The sequence below is a fragment of the Haliaeetus leucocephalus genome, unplaced genomic scaffold (assembly GCF_000737465.1).
Source record: "Haliaeetus leucocephalus isolate CR32 unplaced genomic scaffold, Haliaeetus_leucocephalus-4.0 Scaffold871, whole genome shotgun sequence".
NCBI classification, from domain to species: Eukaryota; Metazoa; Chordata; class Aves; order Accipitriformes; family Accipitridae; genus Haliaeetus; species Haliaeetus leucocephalus.
The window spans coordinates 4,792,618-4,811,285 of NW_010973307.1; the positions used below are offsets into that span (position 1 = coordinate 4,792,618).

General features: G+C 44.0%; 1 protein-coding gene across 1 annotated transcript; it reads right to left on the reverse strand.

Annotated features, from left to right (window-relative positions):
- Positions 1-731: 731 nt before the first annotated feature.
- On the reverse strand, positions 732-16,171 carry ESCO2 (establishment of sister chromatid cohesion N-acetyltransferase 2). Its single transcript, XM_010583214.1, has 8 exons — positions 16,119-16,171; positions 15,144-15,779; positions 5,273-5,402; positions 3,585-3,716; positions 3,177-3,266; positions 2,567-2,710; positions 1,972-2,153; positions 732-870 (listed from the first exon to the last, which is right to left on the reverse strand). Exons 1-8 carry the CDS (start codon positions 16,169-16,171, stop codon positions 732-734), a joined length of 1,506 nt encoding a protein of 501 aa, XP_010581516.1.
- Positions 16,172-18,668: the final 2,497 nt, after the last annotated feature.

An 18,668-nucleotide genomic window follows, 5' to 3' on the forward strand; every position in this document is an offset into this window, starting at 1 on the left:
GCTGTTAGGGGAAATGCCTGCCTTCAGCTGGTTGGAGACAAAGAGGTTACAACACATATACTTGTCCTGCTCCCCCACGCAGCCCTCAGCTTCTGTTTCAGCCACTGCTGCCTTCTCTGAACTCCTCAATTAGGAGAGTGTTGGAAGCATTCCCACACCTCTTCTGTGCACAGAAACAAGCTCGAGCAGCATTTCACACATTTTATTGAGAAGGCAGCTCCCGTGACAGCTTACCCTGCAGCACAACACTGTGAGGGTTCCAGGTCTTACACACTGGGAGAAGTCCTGCCACAAGTCAGTTGTTTTAAGACATTTCCTACTCCTCTGTGCATAAATTTAGTAACTGCTTGTACTAAGGCTTCTACCCCAGACAAGCCCTTTACAGTGCACAAACTGCAGAGCTCAGAATTACATAACTACACAGGTAGAAATTAGCCATATTTATATTAATTAAACCTTTTAAAGAAATTAAGTTACTCGCAATAAAATTTAGTTTCAGAAGAAACCCCTACCCAAAATCCAAGCAAGGTTTCACAGCACACACTAAAATACAACACAACTCTGTACACAAAGTGACACACTCTCCCCCAGCTTGCTCACAAGGGGAGGAAGAACAAGCACTCAGCAGGAAAACAGCTTTTAGGCAGGTAACAACACTTAAGTGTTATTTTAAACACACAGATTATCTTAGATGATTTTAACAAACCTCAACTTGCAATAACCAAGTCGAATCAGTTGTTATAAATAAAATTGTAAACAAGGAAGTTAGGGGTTTGGCAGTACTTTGTTGCAAACAACTTGCCGTCTGGTGTCGGGTCGGAGAAGGCGATTTCGTTAGTGCTCAGGTAGCAGCCGTACATGAATGTGCTCCTGAAAGAGAAAGCAGAGGTTTCGGTGCGCTGCAACCAGCCAGCTGCTTTATCAGACTCCTAAAACACACCGCAGGGGTGTTTTCCTCTTTCTGGAGGGAGCTGTTATTTCTTCTGTCACTTTGCTTTCAAACCAGAGAATATTGTTGCAAGATGCCAGTTTGCCTTCTCAGATTCTGGCGTAATCAGGAGGCATTTTAAAATTAGCAAGAAGGATAATGTAAGACTGCATACAGGTAGAAAACCCACACGCACAGTTTTACATGGAAACCCAGAGATTTCAGTTAAATATCTTGCAACAGTTCCCGAGTGAAGTCCACCACAGCAGTGCCAGGACTCTCTTGGGCACCCACAGGTCACCCAGGTCCAGCTGGCTCACACGGCCTGTAGGTTTGGAAGGTGTCATTGAGGTAGCACATCAAACCCTAACCATGGGAGGAAGCAGAGACCAAACATCGGCTGATGAATTTACAGAATACTGAGCTCCAGATACAATAATGAATGATTATAAATATAAAAAATTATACACATATGTACTCATATACTTTATATGTCTGTATTTTATATACACATAGTGAGCAGATATGACACAAAGAAGATATGTGCTACTACAGGCTCATGGACTGCCAAGCTCTCCCTCAAGGCAGTCCATATTAATAGATGAAGGGAAGTTTTTAACTCTTCCTCCCAGTTTTGCCTGAGCTTGAAAAGCTCAGAATTTCCTGCCTGGAAAAACTCAAGTGTTTGGGCCCATCAACTTGACCAGAAAAAAAAAATAAAAAATAAAAATTTTCCCAACAAGCACAGCTTCTCTTTGAAAATCCAGTCCATGTAGCTCTGTGTTCTGGTTATACCCAGTAGTTAACAGCGTGGCCCACACTTGTGTCAGATTTGAAATAAAAATATTACTTTAATATTAGATATAATGTAATATCTGTCCATTTGATATCCTTCCACTATGAAGTGGGGATTCCAGACTTGCTTAACAATACAAGTTTATCCATTTCCCTAAGTTCCTTCTAAACACTTTTTGCTGCAATCATCGTTTCCCCCCCACGGATAAATCCCAGCTCCCCGCTGCCCTCCCACCACCTCTCCCTACCTGACCGTGTCCACCATGTGACAGGCGATTCCCTTCCTGCGCTTTGGGCCGAACACCCAGATCCTGCTGATGCCGCAGATGGCAGGCTCTGGCTCTGTGGAGCAGCGCCAAGCCCGGTGGTGCTGCAGGGCGTCCTGGCCAGAGGATGGCACAGCTCCTGGCTCAGACAGCACCCGGAAAGCCTGCAGGGACAAGCAGAGGCATCAAACTGGTCCTTCCCAACAGGACGCAGAGCCACAGACCTTCCTGTGCTCCCAGCCTTGCCTTCTGCTCTCTTACAAGTCAGACCACTACTCAGCAAGGTAAACCAGAACCCAAACCAGGGTCAGATGCAAGCTCGCTGCAGTATCGGCCATGCAAACTTGGCTAACTCCTGCCAGCAACGTCTCAACCTGACAAAAGCACAAGCTTTTCCTTAATTTCTTTTTTTTGTTGTTGTTGTGGGGTTTTTTTGTTTAGTTGGGTTTTTTATTTCCTTAGTTTTATTTTCCCTCCTCCTGTCCTAAGCCAGGATTTCCAATACACAGGCTTAGGCAAACAGCCCCAGTGATTAGCCTGCAGTTTCAGCCTCTCCCCATACATTAATAACACATACCTGCTTGATTGATTCAGCCACTAAGCACCCAACAATCATCTTCTCGTTGGACACAAACAAGTATACTTTAGTCTTGGCTGGGCAGCTCAAAGAAACTTGCTTAAATCCCAATTCATTATCTACAATTTCTCGCACATCTTCTGCCTAAGAAAACAAAAACAGAGAGGTGTGTTAGGGAACCAATGCGCACATTCTTTGACTCTGGCGTGAAACCTGTCAGAAAGGGGACTCGTTCCCCCAAATAAGCCTGTGCTTACACAAGATCAGGCTCTAACTGTGTAGAGAATGTTAAAGAACAGGCTCTCACTTGTATCTTCATCCCTCTACACCTCTTGCTCAGCGCACCTGCCTCTCAAGCCAGTCCTTGGGCCTGAAAGGATCAAGTTATGCTGGCGTTGTAAGAACAAGAGCTTCAGCACAGGGAACAGGGTTAGGATGTGTCAGGGTGGGTGTCTACAGCAACCTAGATTGCTGCTGCAACCCTGTTCAGCTCTCCTGTTCACCCTGTGCACTGTCAAGCAATGTATGATCACACACTGAGGTAGTTCCAGGAGCTGAGCCAGCAGAAAGCTAATCTACAACATAAACCCCAAAATAAACAAACATGTACCTTCTTGACCGCATATTTTGGGTCATCTGGAAGAATCAATACAATTTTCCCATCCCAGAACTCTGCCACAACCCGTTCTTTCTTCCAACCCTGCCACAGAGGGAGGAAAAAAAAAACAACCAAAAAACAAACAAGTTAGTGGTCTAGCAAAAGAGAGGAAGTGATTCAGTGCAGACTCTGGCAGATGAAGCTGTAATCTGAACCACTCCAGCTTTCAGGAATAAAGTAAAGTCATATTCATCAAACTGATGAAGGCAGACAGTTGCTGGAACTGCTTAACTTACACTTTAACCTCCCCTCTGGATGACAAAACATTTGCCTGCAGCTGTCTTGACTTTGTACCTGGCTATCACACACCACTTCCCCCTGTGTTCTTCAGCTGAGCTGCGAGCACAGCCATCACCTTACCACATATCTGAGTCCCTCAAGGAATCTCTCGTGGTGCTGGATGTGCTGTGCTTCATCCTCCGGGCTAGCAGCCGTGTAGATCATGCTGCACGACTTGCAAACTATGGCACCAAAATGCTTCTGACCAGCATCCTAGTGAAAAACAGAGCCAGCTAAGCATTCTGAAGCTGTTCAAAACCACGTTCAGTTTAAAGAATGAGGTTGAGAATTAGTTCTAGTAACAATCATCAAAGATTCAAGTATTTGTTTTCATTTGAATCTGTGGAGAGGAGGACAGGCTTTTGCTTATTTGCAGAATATTCAGAACTCTATAGCATCAAATTATCCAGGGAACGCAATCAACGCATTATTTGGAACAAGTCTCGAAATAGTTCAGCAACATCCTCACTGAGAAAACAATGTAAAAGAGCACAACAAAAAAATCGAAGGAAAACTCTGTACTGTGTTTTCATCAGTTATCTAAAAATAACTTCATTTTTATCTCTGTCAGTACACAGGGAGGGGAAGAAAAGGAACTGAATGCCAGTTGTGCAAGCAAACAGCAGATTGCTCTTTAAGTACTGAGGTGAAGTGAAGTGTGGTTTGTTAAGGACTCATCTTACTTCTCTGCACTGGCTGATACTGCAGCAGCTGTTTTCCCTTCCCCACATCCCAGTTCGGGCTTCCTCCCCATGTCACAGCACCCACAGTCTGTCCCTTGTGGGCCCAGCAGTTCGACACGCAGCTGAGGCATGCCAGGCAGGCTTGAAGCTTGTGGCTGGCCAGCCAGCCAGCCATGTTCAGGGTAGCGATGACTGCTGAATACAGCTGCTGCTTTCCTCTCAGCACAGGCATTCATCTGGGTTTCTCCCTTCCACGGGGACCAGTTTTCAAAACACTCAAAACTTTGTATCTGTGAGGTCTCAAATTTGACAGAAACCATCCAAATGACTCAAAAGGTGCTAGAAAAGGCAGATCAGCAGACAAGAATGATCACATAAGCCCTGTTCCCTCAGGAAACAGGCTTGAAAATGTCTGCATGTCACCAAGTGAGAACAAATGGTTTACTAAAAAAATTACTCATCGCTGAGGGCGTATTTTCTGGAAACCCATACGTGCGATAGCTAGATGACACGCGAGTCTCAATAACACTGTTTGGCCTCCTGCTGCTCCAAAATCAGTACTCCACACCGAAGGGCAGCAGCAGGAAGGCAGACATGGAGCTACCAAAGAGGCACCCACTCGTTAACAGAGCGAGCTCCGTTCAGGCTCAGCTCTCACTTGCACATTCCTGCTCCTGTGCTGCCCTGGCTGACGTTTGCCGCTGTGGTTGCAGTGCTGTGCTGACTCTGTTCGCACAGCGGGCCAGGAAGCCGTGGGAAAGGAAAATTATCCAGCCAAATCCACTCCTATAGCATCTATACAGGCTTGGCCGAGTTCCTCTTTGGCTTTTTTTGTTTTGTTTTAAATATTATGTTACATAAACCTCTTTTGAATTCCAAAATGTAATAAAGTGTTAGTCCCAGGGAAACCATAACAATGTATTTCCCAGCTACTACCCTGTCCTAAAGTGCTAAATATGTTAATTACTACCGTGTTACTGTCATCACAGTGTGGTTGGTTTACACGTGAGGAAGTCTACTTATCTGTTAGACTCAAGATATATTTCTTGTTTCCTCACCACCATGTCACCCCGAGGGGAACCTTACAATGATCATCTGATCTCTGGAGCGCTTGCAGAGCTCTTTTGCCTTCTTGCTTTTCTGCGAGGTGTGAGATGTTTTTACAGGTGGGCTGGACCCAAACAGAGCAGTCAGTTCATCCAGCGTAGCCTGCATCCTGAAAATAATTTCAGAGATGAAAATTAGTCACTGCAGACAAAGGTTAACATTACATGTTGGGTACCAGGGCAGGGTAGCAACTCTTATTACAGAACACCCCAAACTAAGCCAGGTACAGCATAGCTTCTTGACAGCTGTGGTGCCAGCTCCCCGGGAGAGGGAGGGAAGGACAGGGGCTCTAGGAAGTGCCCCAAAATTGTATCAGAAGTTAAATAACTCTTGATTAAGCACCTCTCTCACTTCCACAGCCATCCCTTTCCAGGATATTGGAAATTCAGCAGCTCCTTGAACAGTTGAAGGGATACACAACAAACTGAGCAGCAGGGGGCCAGGTCTGTGAAGTATGGAAACTGCGGGTGAGGAAATAGGTGTTGCTATGGCTGCAATCATCAAAGGGCTCGGGAAGACGAACACAGGGAGATGTGGCTATGAATACCTGGAAATGTGAGCATGTGCCTCGCTGCATGACCGCACTGCAACCCACAGTACCTCAGCTTGGTCTGAGCAGCTCAGGAATCTGTGCCAGACTCCTGGACAGTGTGATACGAGGCAAGGATAAGGGTCCTACCCTGCCAGACTCAGCAGGGGAAGTAGCATTGTCTGAAGTCATCTTACAAAGCTTCAAGTGTTCCCAATTTTGTGAGGAAAGCTGAATATAGAGTGCACACCACATCAACACCACTCTCCCCTCAAGGGTAAAAAAGGGAAGAAAGTGAAAAAGTGAACTCCAATAACCTAAGAAGCATTTCATCTAGGTTTCAATCACGGTGTACAAGAACATGTGACAAGGCTTTGGCCAAGAATCACCATAGTTTGGTCTCAAGCCCACACTCTGTCTACCCCTGGGGTCCCCAGACTGCTTCCCCACTCAGCTCCTGCTTCACCACCACAAGTCCCAGCTCCTCACGCCAACACCACCTTTAGACCAGGGGATCAGCAGCATATCAGGAAAAACCCTTGGTGCTCAGGCTAAGCTCTCCTCTGCCATCTAGCCAGGACATGCTCCCGAAGGGGAGCGGACCGAAGCAAGGCCAAGAGGAATTTTTCATATTCAGATCCAGACATGGAGGCTTTATATGAATTCTTAGGTTACAATGTGGGCTTCAGCTACAGAGAAGCACATTGTTAGGGGTGTTAATAATTGCACAGGTTTTCTAACCTACCTTTAGACTTCTGCATGTAAGGTGGCATTTCTTAAGCAATCTTCAAATGGGAAATTTTAACTATTGTGCAGTGAACCTTAATATGGAACTAATTTAGAGATACACCAAACAATTTTATAGATTTGGATACTAAGGAGAATTTCCAAAGCAGAGATTTCATGTAGGAAAAGCTTGTGCTCATCAGCTTCCCAGGAGACAACTGCAAATCCAAGACTGATTTTCAGTTAATCACAAACACCAGGATTTCCACATATTCCACGGTTCCACTTGCACCATGGAAGGTATTTGAAAAGCCACATGAGGAAGCAAAGCAAATATTGCAATCAGATCTCTCTTTCAACACTTCTGTGGCAGAAGACTACAGTAGCGCAACAAGTTTTAGAAAGCTTATTTTGGCTCTTATAGGAGCAACTTTAAGTGGGTTTTTTTTATATTCACAATAAACTCATCTCAGAATGCTTTCATTGTTAACAAAATGTATCAACAAGTTGATTCAATATGAGAGAGGCATTAATAACTCTGGTTCTTGTGTGAGAAAAAAAGTCTTTTTCCACTAGAGGTCTACGAGTACAACAGCAAATTAATGAAGAAATAAGCTAGTCAGAAGCACAGACACCAGGTAGTATAATCACACCTTATGAGTAAAAAGTCCCAGTGCCTACAAGTAATTTAGCAATATCATGCTTTTTACAGAATCAAAAAGCAAACTTCACATGCTTGTGCTTCATTTCCATCACAGTAAATAGCAAACTGTTGTGGTTTAACCCCAGCCAGCAACTAGGCGCCACACAGCCGCTCGCTCACTCTGCAGTGGGATGGGAAGGAGAATCAAAAAAAGAAAAGTAACTTGTGGGTTGAGAGAAGAAAGATTTAATAACTAAAGTAAAATAAGATATAATACTAACAACAACAATAATAAAAAAAATAGTAATAATTAAAAGTAATATAACAAAAAGAGAGAAATTAGACCCAAGTAAAGACAAGTGATGCACAGTGCAATTGCTGACCACACGCTGACCAATGCCCAAGCAGTGATCTGCCCCTCCCGGCCAAGTCCCCACAGTTTATATACTGAACATGATGTCCTATGGTATGGAATGTCCCTTTGGCTAGTTTGGGTCAGCTGTCCTGGCTGTGCTCCCTCTCAGCTTCTTGTACACCTGCTTGCTGGCAGAGCATGGGAAAATGAAAAATCTTTAACTTAAGTTATGCACTACTTAGCAACAACTAAAAACATCAGTGTGTTATCAACATTATGCTCCCACTAAATCCAAAACACACTGTACCAGCTACTAGGAAGAAAATTAACTCTGTCCCAGCCAAAACCAGGACGCAAACATCGCCCAGCAAACTTAAGAAACACCCACTCAGGTGAACATGGGAAAGTGGAAGAGAAGCAAGTGCTTCTATTAATCCTTTTCACCCATTTTTATTACAACCTCTGCCTTTTCTTTGGCATCTAGATCAAAAATTCTGAGTGTGCTCCTACCTAGTGCTGGCTGTACTAAAATTTCTCAGGTTAAAAAAAAAAGTGCAATACAAAACACACCTGACCAGTGCAGTTAATGGTCTTTGCACTTCAGGTGATTTCTGTATAGCACACAAATACTTCCCCAAGTGCTAACAGTGAAGATGTTGGTCAGCGTTAGCCATGGCACTGTGATATTTACAAAAACATATCACAGGAAAAGTTACTATTGAAAAGCAATGAACCTTATGGCAGAGAAAGTTCAGTTTGACACTAAATTTAAAGAACATGGGTATTCCACAATAACAAGCCTTCTGAAATCTTTAGCTCTGTACAACTCCAATAAGCCAGTGCCTTCCCCAAGAGTGAGTCATTTCAACAGTTTAAAAATTAATACTGTAGGCTTAACTGGTAAAGGAGGTCGACTGTGACAGAAACAGAGAAGCTGCCAGTTCCTGCAAGAGCCACAGACTGGCCTGAGCAGAGTTACTGACCCGCCCTATCAGCCTTTCCAGCATTACTCAATGAGTAAATCAACGAGTTAACTGGCCCAGTTAAACATAGAGTCGAATTTTCACATGCTGTAGCTGATGTACACAAACTTAGCTCAAAAGGTTGCTTGTAACACAGAATTTCTTCAAATGTGGCAAGAATGCACATGCCAGAGCCAATTTGTTTTGACAACTCTGGTACCTACTCAAATTTGTAGTTAGTGCTGTCGAGGGTGTCTGGCTGATGAGAGGTGCAGGTCCCTAATTAACGGCCAGTACATAAGGACTGAAAGTTACTGCTCATTGTGGACACTCCAGATAGGGAGATATAGAACACTACAGAAGTAGTATAAATAAAAACCCCTCTACAGGGCCCAAACACCACCAAGGCTATGGCATTCTTGGTGATGAATATATCCTGAAACAGTCCCCCTTGTTCTAATGATTTTATCATTAGCAACAGCTAAGAGAAAACTATTATTTCCTTTTTTGTTAAAAAAAAAAAAAATCAGCTAAATATGTACAACCTCACAAGTAAAATGTATTACAGACAGTAAGCAAATGTGTATTTCCTTATTCACAGGCTAGTATGCCCCTAAACCAACACAACTTTCATCTTTCATCTTCCCTTTAAAAGGAAAAAAAAAAAGCCAACCCAGTAAAAACCCCAGGCTCCCAAACCTTACAAGGATTAGGAGAAAGCTAAGCTATTGTTTTTATAATTACTATAATTAAAAAAAAAAAAAAAAAAACCAAACACGATTCTGCAGATATGACACTTCTGCTCATTCTTGGAGAGACTTAGCAAAGGTAAGCCTACCTTTTCTTGCTGGCAGGGGGTACACTGAAAATGGGGTAAACAACAGCATTTGAAGGAGATGCTGGAAAAGATGAAGTTATTGTGGTTTAGAATCCTTTTTAGTTGCAGAACATGTCAATACATGGAAACAGAAATTCAAACACCAATGAGACTTCAAAATGATACACAACAGTGAAATTGAACTCTATAGACAAGAGTTTATAAGAGTACAGGGAAGTTGTTGATACTGCAGTATATAAAGGTTGTGTCCATGAATGGTATCCAGCCATAATTACCTTCAATCCACTGAAGTAACATTGATCAGGCTATCTGGTACTTTCCCCTCTCACATCAGAATTACAAAGCAGAAATTTCCGCTGCACTAGTCTAGTGTTTCCTTGGCTATTAATTAAGAGTGTTAATCAAGCAGAGGTTTCTCCATTTTCCATTATTTTGGCTGAGGCAGCCTGAACCTATAGCTTCTTCATCCTAGAGAAGCTGGGAAATGATGGGCTCAGTGCTAGGTTACAGCACAAAAGCTGCAAGTTTTAGGATAATTTAGCAAAGACTTTGATAAGTAAAACAAGGCAAATTATTAGTTAGGAATATATTTTCCCTCAAGTATAAAAAGTTTAGGTACTAGACTGCTTTCTGCTCTCATACTTCGACTGCATTCACAGATATTTGACAGAGAATTCATAGGAGTTACAGAAACATAGTAAAGTACATAAGCAGAAGAGTGGCCCTAACAGCCGCCAAAAACACACCATGAAGATGAACCAGTTGTTTCTAGGAAACAGGACACAATAAAAAAAGTCTCTTGTTAATATCAGTAGTGGAAAAGATCCTGAGGAGTCATGAAGACGACACTAACAAACAATAAAAAGCCTACGACTTCCTAGAAATGTAGGATCTTAGAGGGCCAAGGCACTTCTTGGGAAAGGCGCCAGCAGGCAAATAATGTCAGGCAATGTTTGGGAATGTGGTGGCAACAGCTTTATAAACAGGTAGAAAACACAGTAACAGGAGGCTTTTATACAGAGCTGGAGATAGCATAAAGAAAAGTGGCTGGCAGCACAGAGCATGCCACTCCTCAGAACAAGAAGAGGAGGCATGGAGAAATGGTGACCTTCAAGAAAACAGACTTCACTACGTTCCAAAAGTGGATAAATAAGTTCCCATGCAAAGCAAGACTAAAGGGGTGGGGGGAAGGAAGCTCAGGAGTGCTGGCAATTTCTCCAAGAAACAGATTAAGACCAGATGTGCCAGAAAGAAGTGGAGTAAGAGACAAACACGGCTATATCATGACTTTTTCCTCTCACTGGAAACTCAAGGAATCACAAAGAGAGTAGAAACCAAGGGAAAGCAGGGCAGCAACACGAAGGACTGAAAGGAGAAATGCCAAATTGAAAACTGAGTGCTACCTGGGAATGTCACAGTACCAGGAAAGAATCCTGTAACAGCAAGAGGAAAATCCAGAAGTTTCTGCTACCAAAAGAGGAGGAAACACTAAAACCAGATGACAAACGACAACAAAAAATCTAGCGCTTTATTTCAGTCATCAGTAAAAGAATTAGTTGTGATGAGATCATTAGTGCAATTAAGACACAAAGGAGATCTGAACTTCCACAGCTGGGGAAAGATGTTGAGAGACCACTCAGATAAATTAGAACTTTTCAGGCTAGCAAGGATTGAATTAACCCAGGGCTGCCGAGGCTAGAATAGCAAATGCTGCCTATTTTTAAAACGGAAAAAATGGAGAAACCAGGAAATTAGGATAAAATAACATGACTTCAACTCCTGCAAACATACTGGCACATGTTAGTGCATACTTGGAAGATGAGACAGCAGGTAAAGGCCAACACATTAGTCTGCCTTAATAAAATAATATTTAAGCAACATATTTTCTTTTTATTATCACTTGTTATCCCCAAGAGGAAAAATAATAAATGTCTTAAAATTAATATATAACTTCTGAAAATTCCCTTGCATTAGTAGGGAAATATGGCCTCTGTAAACCAACCATAAGAAAAGGGGCAAAGTTGACTAGGGAAAAAGAAAAAAATCATATTCAAGTACTTATTGTTAATAATTCACTGCTGAAACAAAACGTATAGAGTGGAGTTTCCTCGGTGACCATCAGGAGTAAACAATAATATATGTTTATAACTTTGTAGATAATACCTAGCACATAGGGGCATTTAAGAGTTTAATTTAAAAAGCATTCTTGTATGGAAAATAGACAGAAACAAACAGACTAAAATAAGGATAAGAGGAACCACTACACTTAACAAGCTGGGGCACAATAAGGGATAGGGATCAACCCTCTGGGCAGCAGCTGCATGTAAAACACTTGGGTTACCATCTGCCTCAAACCAAAGGCATCTCACAAAGTTTCCTGTGGAAATGTATGCCTTCACTACATGTGAAATATATGAATCACTCCCTTCCTGCTAATTAGTGCTGGTAAGGCTCAGACAGAGATCTGTTTGGGAGTGCTGTACCAGGAAAGACATGACTCAGTTTGGAGAAAATAAACAAAAAAGTCAGATGCCTACAAATAAAGATTTAAAAAGGAAAGCTGAAAGAATCAGGGTAACAGTCCAGGGAGAAATGAATGGGGAAAAAACATAATAATAGGTTTCAAATACAGTAATTTCCCAAATCTTACTGGGAATGAGCTATGTAGTAAAGCAAAGAGGAAAGATAGGTTAGACATCAGGATAAAACACAGTTTACATACAGCTTAACACTAAAACAGATTCATCAGGGAAACGCAGAATCTCCATCATCACTGTCCAGCTTATATAAACACGAAATTATAGGACAACATGGGAATTCAGCAGAGTTGATCCTGCTGAGGAAAAGCCGGTAACCTAAGAGATTTTCAAAGTCTCTTCTGTGTCATTTTCCTACAGCAACAAAGGTCATAGACCAAGACATGTATAATCCAACTTACCTCGCTTATGTGCCTCACGCAGAGATTGACTTGAAGGAATAATGCAATCATCTGACTCACAGGTTGTAGAACAACTGATTTCATCAACATCCTATAAATTAAGACAATTTTCTTAGGGCAAAACAAAACCTCTCCAGTTGATGAAGTTCTCAGACAGCAGCTACAGAATCACATACACTTCAAGGGACCTTCACAATGAGCATTAATTGACATTATGAAGTGTTACCAATGGCTGTATTTTCCAATAACAAAACACAGTCTTAGCAGACTACCCATCTCACCATTATTAAAGTTACATCTGACTGCTGAATTTGAAAGTGTTGCTGAAAACATTGCATCCCAGCACTGAGGAAAAGTTCATGTCCTGCAGGTTGCTCACAGCCTTGAGGTGTACCATCAACATTTCTCATCTACCTGCCTTTGACTAGTGTAAGACCAAATTCAGCTTATGACAATGATCGTGGATTTTGATTCTCAACACCTTAACACTTATGTATGCCCCTGCTTTTGTTTTAGTGCAGGATGTGTTTTGGTTTTTTTCTTGTGTTTTTAAGTAAATCTTAACTATAGAGGTTTGTATCATTTCTCTACCTCAGCATTTCTGGGACTCTGCTTCATTCTCTGTCTACAACTATGCATCTTCACAGCTTTTGGAAGCCTCTTGCAAATGTTCTACAAAAATGAAAGTTTGCCAAACTGATTTTTGCCTTGAACTCTGCTCTTTTTATATATGACAGTGTATCATTTCCCATCAGGAACGCTAGACAGTCACCAGGCAAAGCAACTGGCTGTAGCAGAATCTGAGACTAGATCAAGGCCAAACTTGGTCTGTATTTAGTTTGCGGTAACGAAGTCACTACGTTCCCTTTTCAAACACTCTATGCTTCTGGTTAACCTCTGAGAAATAGTTTGCCAACACAAAAAACTGCCATCACAGCAGAATCAAATGCTTTCACATTTGGTTTTTTTTTTACTGCATGTGCAAGGTTAGATTGCACAAGCTAACATTTGTGGTTTATTAATGCTGCATTGTAAAAACATATTGACAATCAAGTCAGGAATGTGAGAGATACTAAAACAGTGCAGGTGAACAAAGGAGGCAATAAACTGTCTTTTATTGAACTGACACAGGAATATAGAACACATTAGCCCTATAAAAACAGCTTCCCATCTTGTTCACTACTTCCTTTCAATGCCCAGTATAAAATACTACAGTAGTATTGCACTGCCTTTTCCTACTTTCCTAAGTTTTAGATGCCAGAATGCAACAGCAAAATATGACATCAAGTGTAATGAAACAGTCTGCAAACCTGTTCTGAATTTGTATTTTACTGCTGCACACGTTCCATTGCCACCCTTATCTTTCACACCTAAGAACCGCATTAGAAAGCGAAATCCACATACCAAACTAAACAATTCTCTAGCAAATCCTAAAATTAAAAGTGAGGTCTGGCAAGCATTAACTGGTTGACAATAAGTGAGACTCATTGCAAAGTTTAACCATTCCAGTACTGCTAAACCTATTTGCACAAGAATGAAATTTATGTTTAAAAAAAACCCTACCCAAACAACACTTTTCTATCACCAGGAGTATTCACTGCTAAGGTAGCTTATACCTCTTCAGTGATATACAAAAACGTTACAGTTCTTCAAACACAGACCAGCTCAGAAAAGTCACTGTTGGTTTGTTAAAGCATGCAAAACCAGGGCTTAGCCTCGCTTCCTTGGAGAAGGGAGCTCTAGAACTGGCACACATAGTTCCTGCTGAGAAAATAATCGCTAAAAAGATAAGCCCAGACCACACCAAAGCCTGCTAGTGCCACTTTACAGCACAGGCTGTCCCAGCAAGCAACATCTTGTGACCCAGGAGAAATCTCTACAGACAGACACTCAAGAAACAATTTTGCTTTCTCTGTCTGATTACTTCACTGGCTGAGAAGCACATGGGTGGGGAAAACCAAAACTGGTTTCAAGGAGCACAGCAGCAGAACTCAAGAAGTGCCTTTTTCTGCCAAGCTTTGGGCAGGTAAGGTTTTGCAAACAGTTACCTGGGGACAACATCCAGGATGTGGGCTCTTGACCTCCCACAAAACTCAGCAAGGTCAGCCTCGGGATTTGTTACATTTGTTAAAACATTTAGAAATTTATTTTTCAGCTGCCCTTTATCACAAAAAAAAGAATACATGTTGTCTTTTGGAAAAACATCATGCAGAAAGCTTTCCTTTCAGCTGTCATAAATGGAATATTTCACCACAACAGAGAGCTAGCAACAGACGGGGATGCTGACAAGAACTTCCTGAAAGTTTACCACAGTTTTATGCCTTCGTAAGGCAGGAATAAACCTGTGAAAGATTTCCTAGGCAAAATCCACTAATATATCTAAATAAACCCCCTATGTCCGAATAACTGGAGCACGTGTTACTTCCAGCTTGCTCAGAAACCTCTGTGTGTGTCACCTGAAGGCCTCCGTGGGTCTTGATGACCCCTCTACTTACCACATTCTCTGCATCGCTGTCTCCTGCAGCTGCAGACTTCGAAGCCCAAAACCGACCAGAGGTGCTTCTGCTTTTTTGCGGAGATGTTTTTCCTTCACATGCCAAATCTCTGTCTTGATTTGCACAGCTTGTAAAATCCTCCCTGTTTTCATTTCCCTTCTTCTGAGGCACAGAAATACTTCTCAATATACCACCCGCCTCAAGAATTTTGTTTCTATCAGCTGAATTAGACTTTGTAGTTGTCGGTGGTCTGGGCTGATCATTTTCTTGCAGAGACTTGGGGAGACCCTGGAGAGATTTAGTGTCTACAACTGGTTTTTTAGAGTGTGATTTCTTCCTGGCAGAAAAGAACGCTGCTCCCAACTGGAGTTTCAGGGCTGGTTTAACTGTCATGCTTAGGACTCTGAAGGGTGAATCCATCTTCTTTTTAATGAGGCAATTCACATTCTCTTTCTCCACACTGGGTTTTACCACTGGTACATCTCCTTTTGCCTTCTTAAGTGTTTTGGGGACAGTTTTGCCATGCTTCGTTGAGTGCTTGGTTGGCTTTAAGCTTGTTTTCCTGCTCAAGTTCATGTTCATCTTCTCAGTCCTGCTGGCAGCTGGGAGATTTTCCTCCCTGTTCCTCTCACCCAAGGAGTGGTTCTCATTCAGTTGTTTCCTCTCAAGAGGAGTAAGGTATCGCTTTTCCTTGCTATAAAAAGACACCACAGGCATAAGGGGCTTGTATGAGGAAGCGGGCTTTGGGGATAATTTCCTTGAGGACTCCCTCTGCGCGGCTGTGGGAACACTGGCTGCCTGAAGAGGTGAAACATCCAGCCTCCTCGACAGTGCCGGCTTCACTGGGACAGCCTCATTTTCTTTCATCTCATCACTGGAGCTAGATAACCATTTTATTTGAGAAGCAAACCAATCATTTCTTGATTTCTTGAGTGGAGACAGACCTTCAGCAAAGCCTATCATCATTTTTTTCACAGGAGTCTCAAAGGCCAAGGATGAACTGTAAAAATAATTACAGAGCAAAACATCACATGTACTATTGAAAGCTTTTCAACTATTATTTTACTTAAGTAACACTTAATTTTCACTCAGCCTAGTTGCCTGTACTGGTACATGCTCTGTAACAAATACAAATATCAAATAACAAAATATAATACACAAATATCAAAAGGCCTAAAACTGTCTCACCATTCTCCACATTTTTTTTTTTAAATAGCAAATCTATTTTCCTGCCTGAACTTGTTAAAGCACCTGGGAACAACAGTCATTCTACTTTCTGGAACGCTGCCGACAGAATCGGCGCTATTCATGATTAAGGAGAAAAAAAAAGTTAACATACCCATCGGTATCAGTAGAACTACGGCTCCTTTTCTGTGGGGTAACAGCTGCCATGTCTTCACCAGAGCACCTACAAGAACACAATTTTAATAGGTGGAAATAAACTTCCAGTAAAAAACAAAACAAAACAAAAATCAGTAAAGAAGGAAGAGGAGGAGGGGGACTGTGAAGAAAACACTGAATGGCAGCAGTTCAGGCATGACAGAGACTAGAACAACACAGGGCTCTGTTTCAGTTGAGCATAAGCCATAAAACAAGCGCACACAGAAAAGATCTTCCAGGTCAAGTCAGATTCTGTCATCATGAACAAATGCATCCTAAAGTACTTTTTCTGAAATGGAGTCAGATAATTCAGAAATTAGTTCTACTTTCTCTCTCTTGCAAAGCTCATTCCAGACCTCCCTGACACATTCCTAGAAACCTTCTTGCTCCTGCCTGTATTTGCGGTCAGTTTATTCTTGTGAGGATTTCACGCTGGCATTTACCTCCCAGGCGAGACAGCTCTTTACCCAACAGACTTCTAGAGTTTCTCTCCCAGCTCCCGTCTTGCCAAATACCATAAACCACACTTTTTTAGCCTTCATTAACACAGTAGCCATTTAAAGCAGTTTAACACTCGAGGCTGTTTGTTCTCAGTTTGAGATCATTATCGTAAAATATTAACTTTTCTGTTACATGGCTTTTCACAACTGAAACCCCAGAATAAATACTCTGTATCCAAGAAGACTAGTAATAAGAGCTCATGAACTACTAGAAATAATAATTTATTCAATAATCTACCAGTAGGGGGAAGTTCCTCCTAACCTCCCTGCGTTAAGGTATTGCTGTTTTGGGGAAGTGGTGGCTGATGACAGCTCAGACATGACAAGCTGTTGTCAAGCCCAGGAACACCAAGAACACACGCGGAGGCAGAGGATGGAGCCAGGAGCTGCATAGCTGCAGCAGGAGTTGTACAACCTCAGCACAGAGCAGTGCTGGCAGAGGGGAACTTCAAGAGAGGGCAGGCAATGCCTTAGAAGCACAGGGCAACAACAACAAGCCGGCAGGTACCTGGGAAATAAGATATCAGGTACAGATGAAAGAGAGAAGATAAGAAAAGGACTCACTGTTGGCAGGAAAGTCAAGGTGTGGGGGTGGGGAGGGCAATCCTTATAACTTGCACTATTAACCTGATGGTCCCATAGGCCACTCCCTGCAGAGTGGCCCTCCGCTGCCAGCCCCCACCACCCACACCCCTTCCCAAAATGCTCATAGTCCTGATCCCAGCCAGCCCCTCACCCCAGAAGCCCCACACCTCAGCGTTGCATCAAACCTTCATCCCAACACCCTGCAGGCACTCTACACCCTACTGGGGCACCAGCCCCTTACCACAGCACCCCACACATCTCCCACCCCCCAGGACCTAACCAAAGCCCCCCAAACCCCCCAGAAGCCCCCTCTCCGCACCTCACCCGGGACCGGGCCCCACGCTGCCTCCCCCCCATCACCCCCACCCCACCTACACCTCTATGTAGAGCCTGGTACACTTCAGCACAGCACCAAACCCCCAGCCCGGGGCCCCACACCCCTCACACTCACACTCCCCCACACACACTCCCACCCCCACCATACAACGCCAGGCCGGGGGCCCAGCAACTCCCCCCTCAGCCCACACAGGCGCCTCAGAACCGCACCAGGCCCTGTCACCCACACGCCTCGTTCCCCCTCACACAAGCCCTATGCCTCGACACGGCGCCAAACCCTCCCCCCTCCGTCCTCCACACACACCTGAGCCTGAGCCGGGCCCCGCTCCCCCCCGGCCCCGGCCGCGCTCCCTCACCTCAGCATCGCCTCCGCCGCCAACGCTCCCGCGCCTTCGAATCCGCGCGCCTTCTCCCGCCCGCCCGCCCTTCCCCTTACCATTGGCCGAGCGCCTCGTCACTCACGCTGTTTTTCATCGCCATTGGCCTAGCTGCGGCGCGCCGCTCTGCGCCCGCCCTACCCGTTTTACAGCCAATCAGGTGGCAGAACTCGCCACGCTCCCCCACCCCCTCCTCCCAGGGAGACTCCAACTCCCAGCGTGCCTCGCGAGGGCAGAGCCGCCTCCGCGCTGCGGGGGGTGGGGAGGGTGGGCGCGCGGGGGCTGATGGGAGTTGTAGTCCATGCGCGGGGCGGCGGACGGGGCGGGAGGCTCAAGGCGGGGATTTGGGCATAACAGGGGATGGAGTAAATCGAGAGGCGTTTGCAAAGGTTAAGGGGGCGGTTAGGGGTTGCCCAGCAGCGTCTTTGCTCTTAAATGGCCTGTGAGAGGTGACAGGGCGGCGGCAGCTCCATGGAGGCCCCCCCGCTGAGGTCCTCCCGTGGCCCCCAGGCACGCTCCCAGGGACATTTACGCGTATCCAGGAAAAATAAAATAAAATAAACTGCGCCCACAGGCCCCTCAGCCGGCCCCGCCGCACTGAGCCCTGCGCATGCGCACACGGCGGGAAGCTGCGAGCCGCGGTATTGCGCATGCGCGACATGGCGTGCCAGCACTGCTGGGGCATAACGCGCATGCGCTGAACTGCCTGTG

Excerpts from the sequence above, each read along its gene's own strand:
- ESCO2 (XM_010583214.1), bottom strand. The coding sequence starts at position 16,171 with ATGGCAGCTGTTACCCCACAGAAAAGGAGCCGTAGTTCTACTGATACC. Across the intron at positions 3,717-5,272 it reads CCAGAGATCAGATGATCATT|GATGCTGGTCAGAAGCATTT; the intron begins GTAAGGTTCCCC and ends GTTTTTCACTAG. Across the intron at positions 871-1,971 it reads CACATGGTGGACACGGTCAG|GAGCACATTCATGTACGGCT; the intron begins GTAGGGAGAGGT and ends TTTCTCTTTCAG.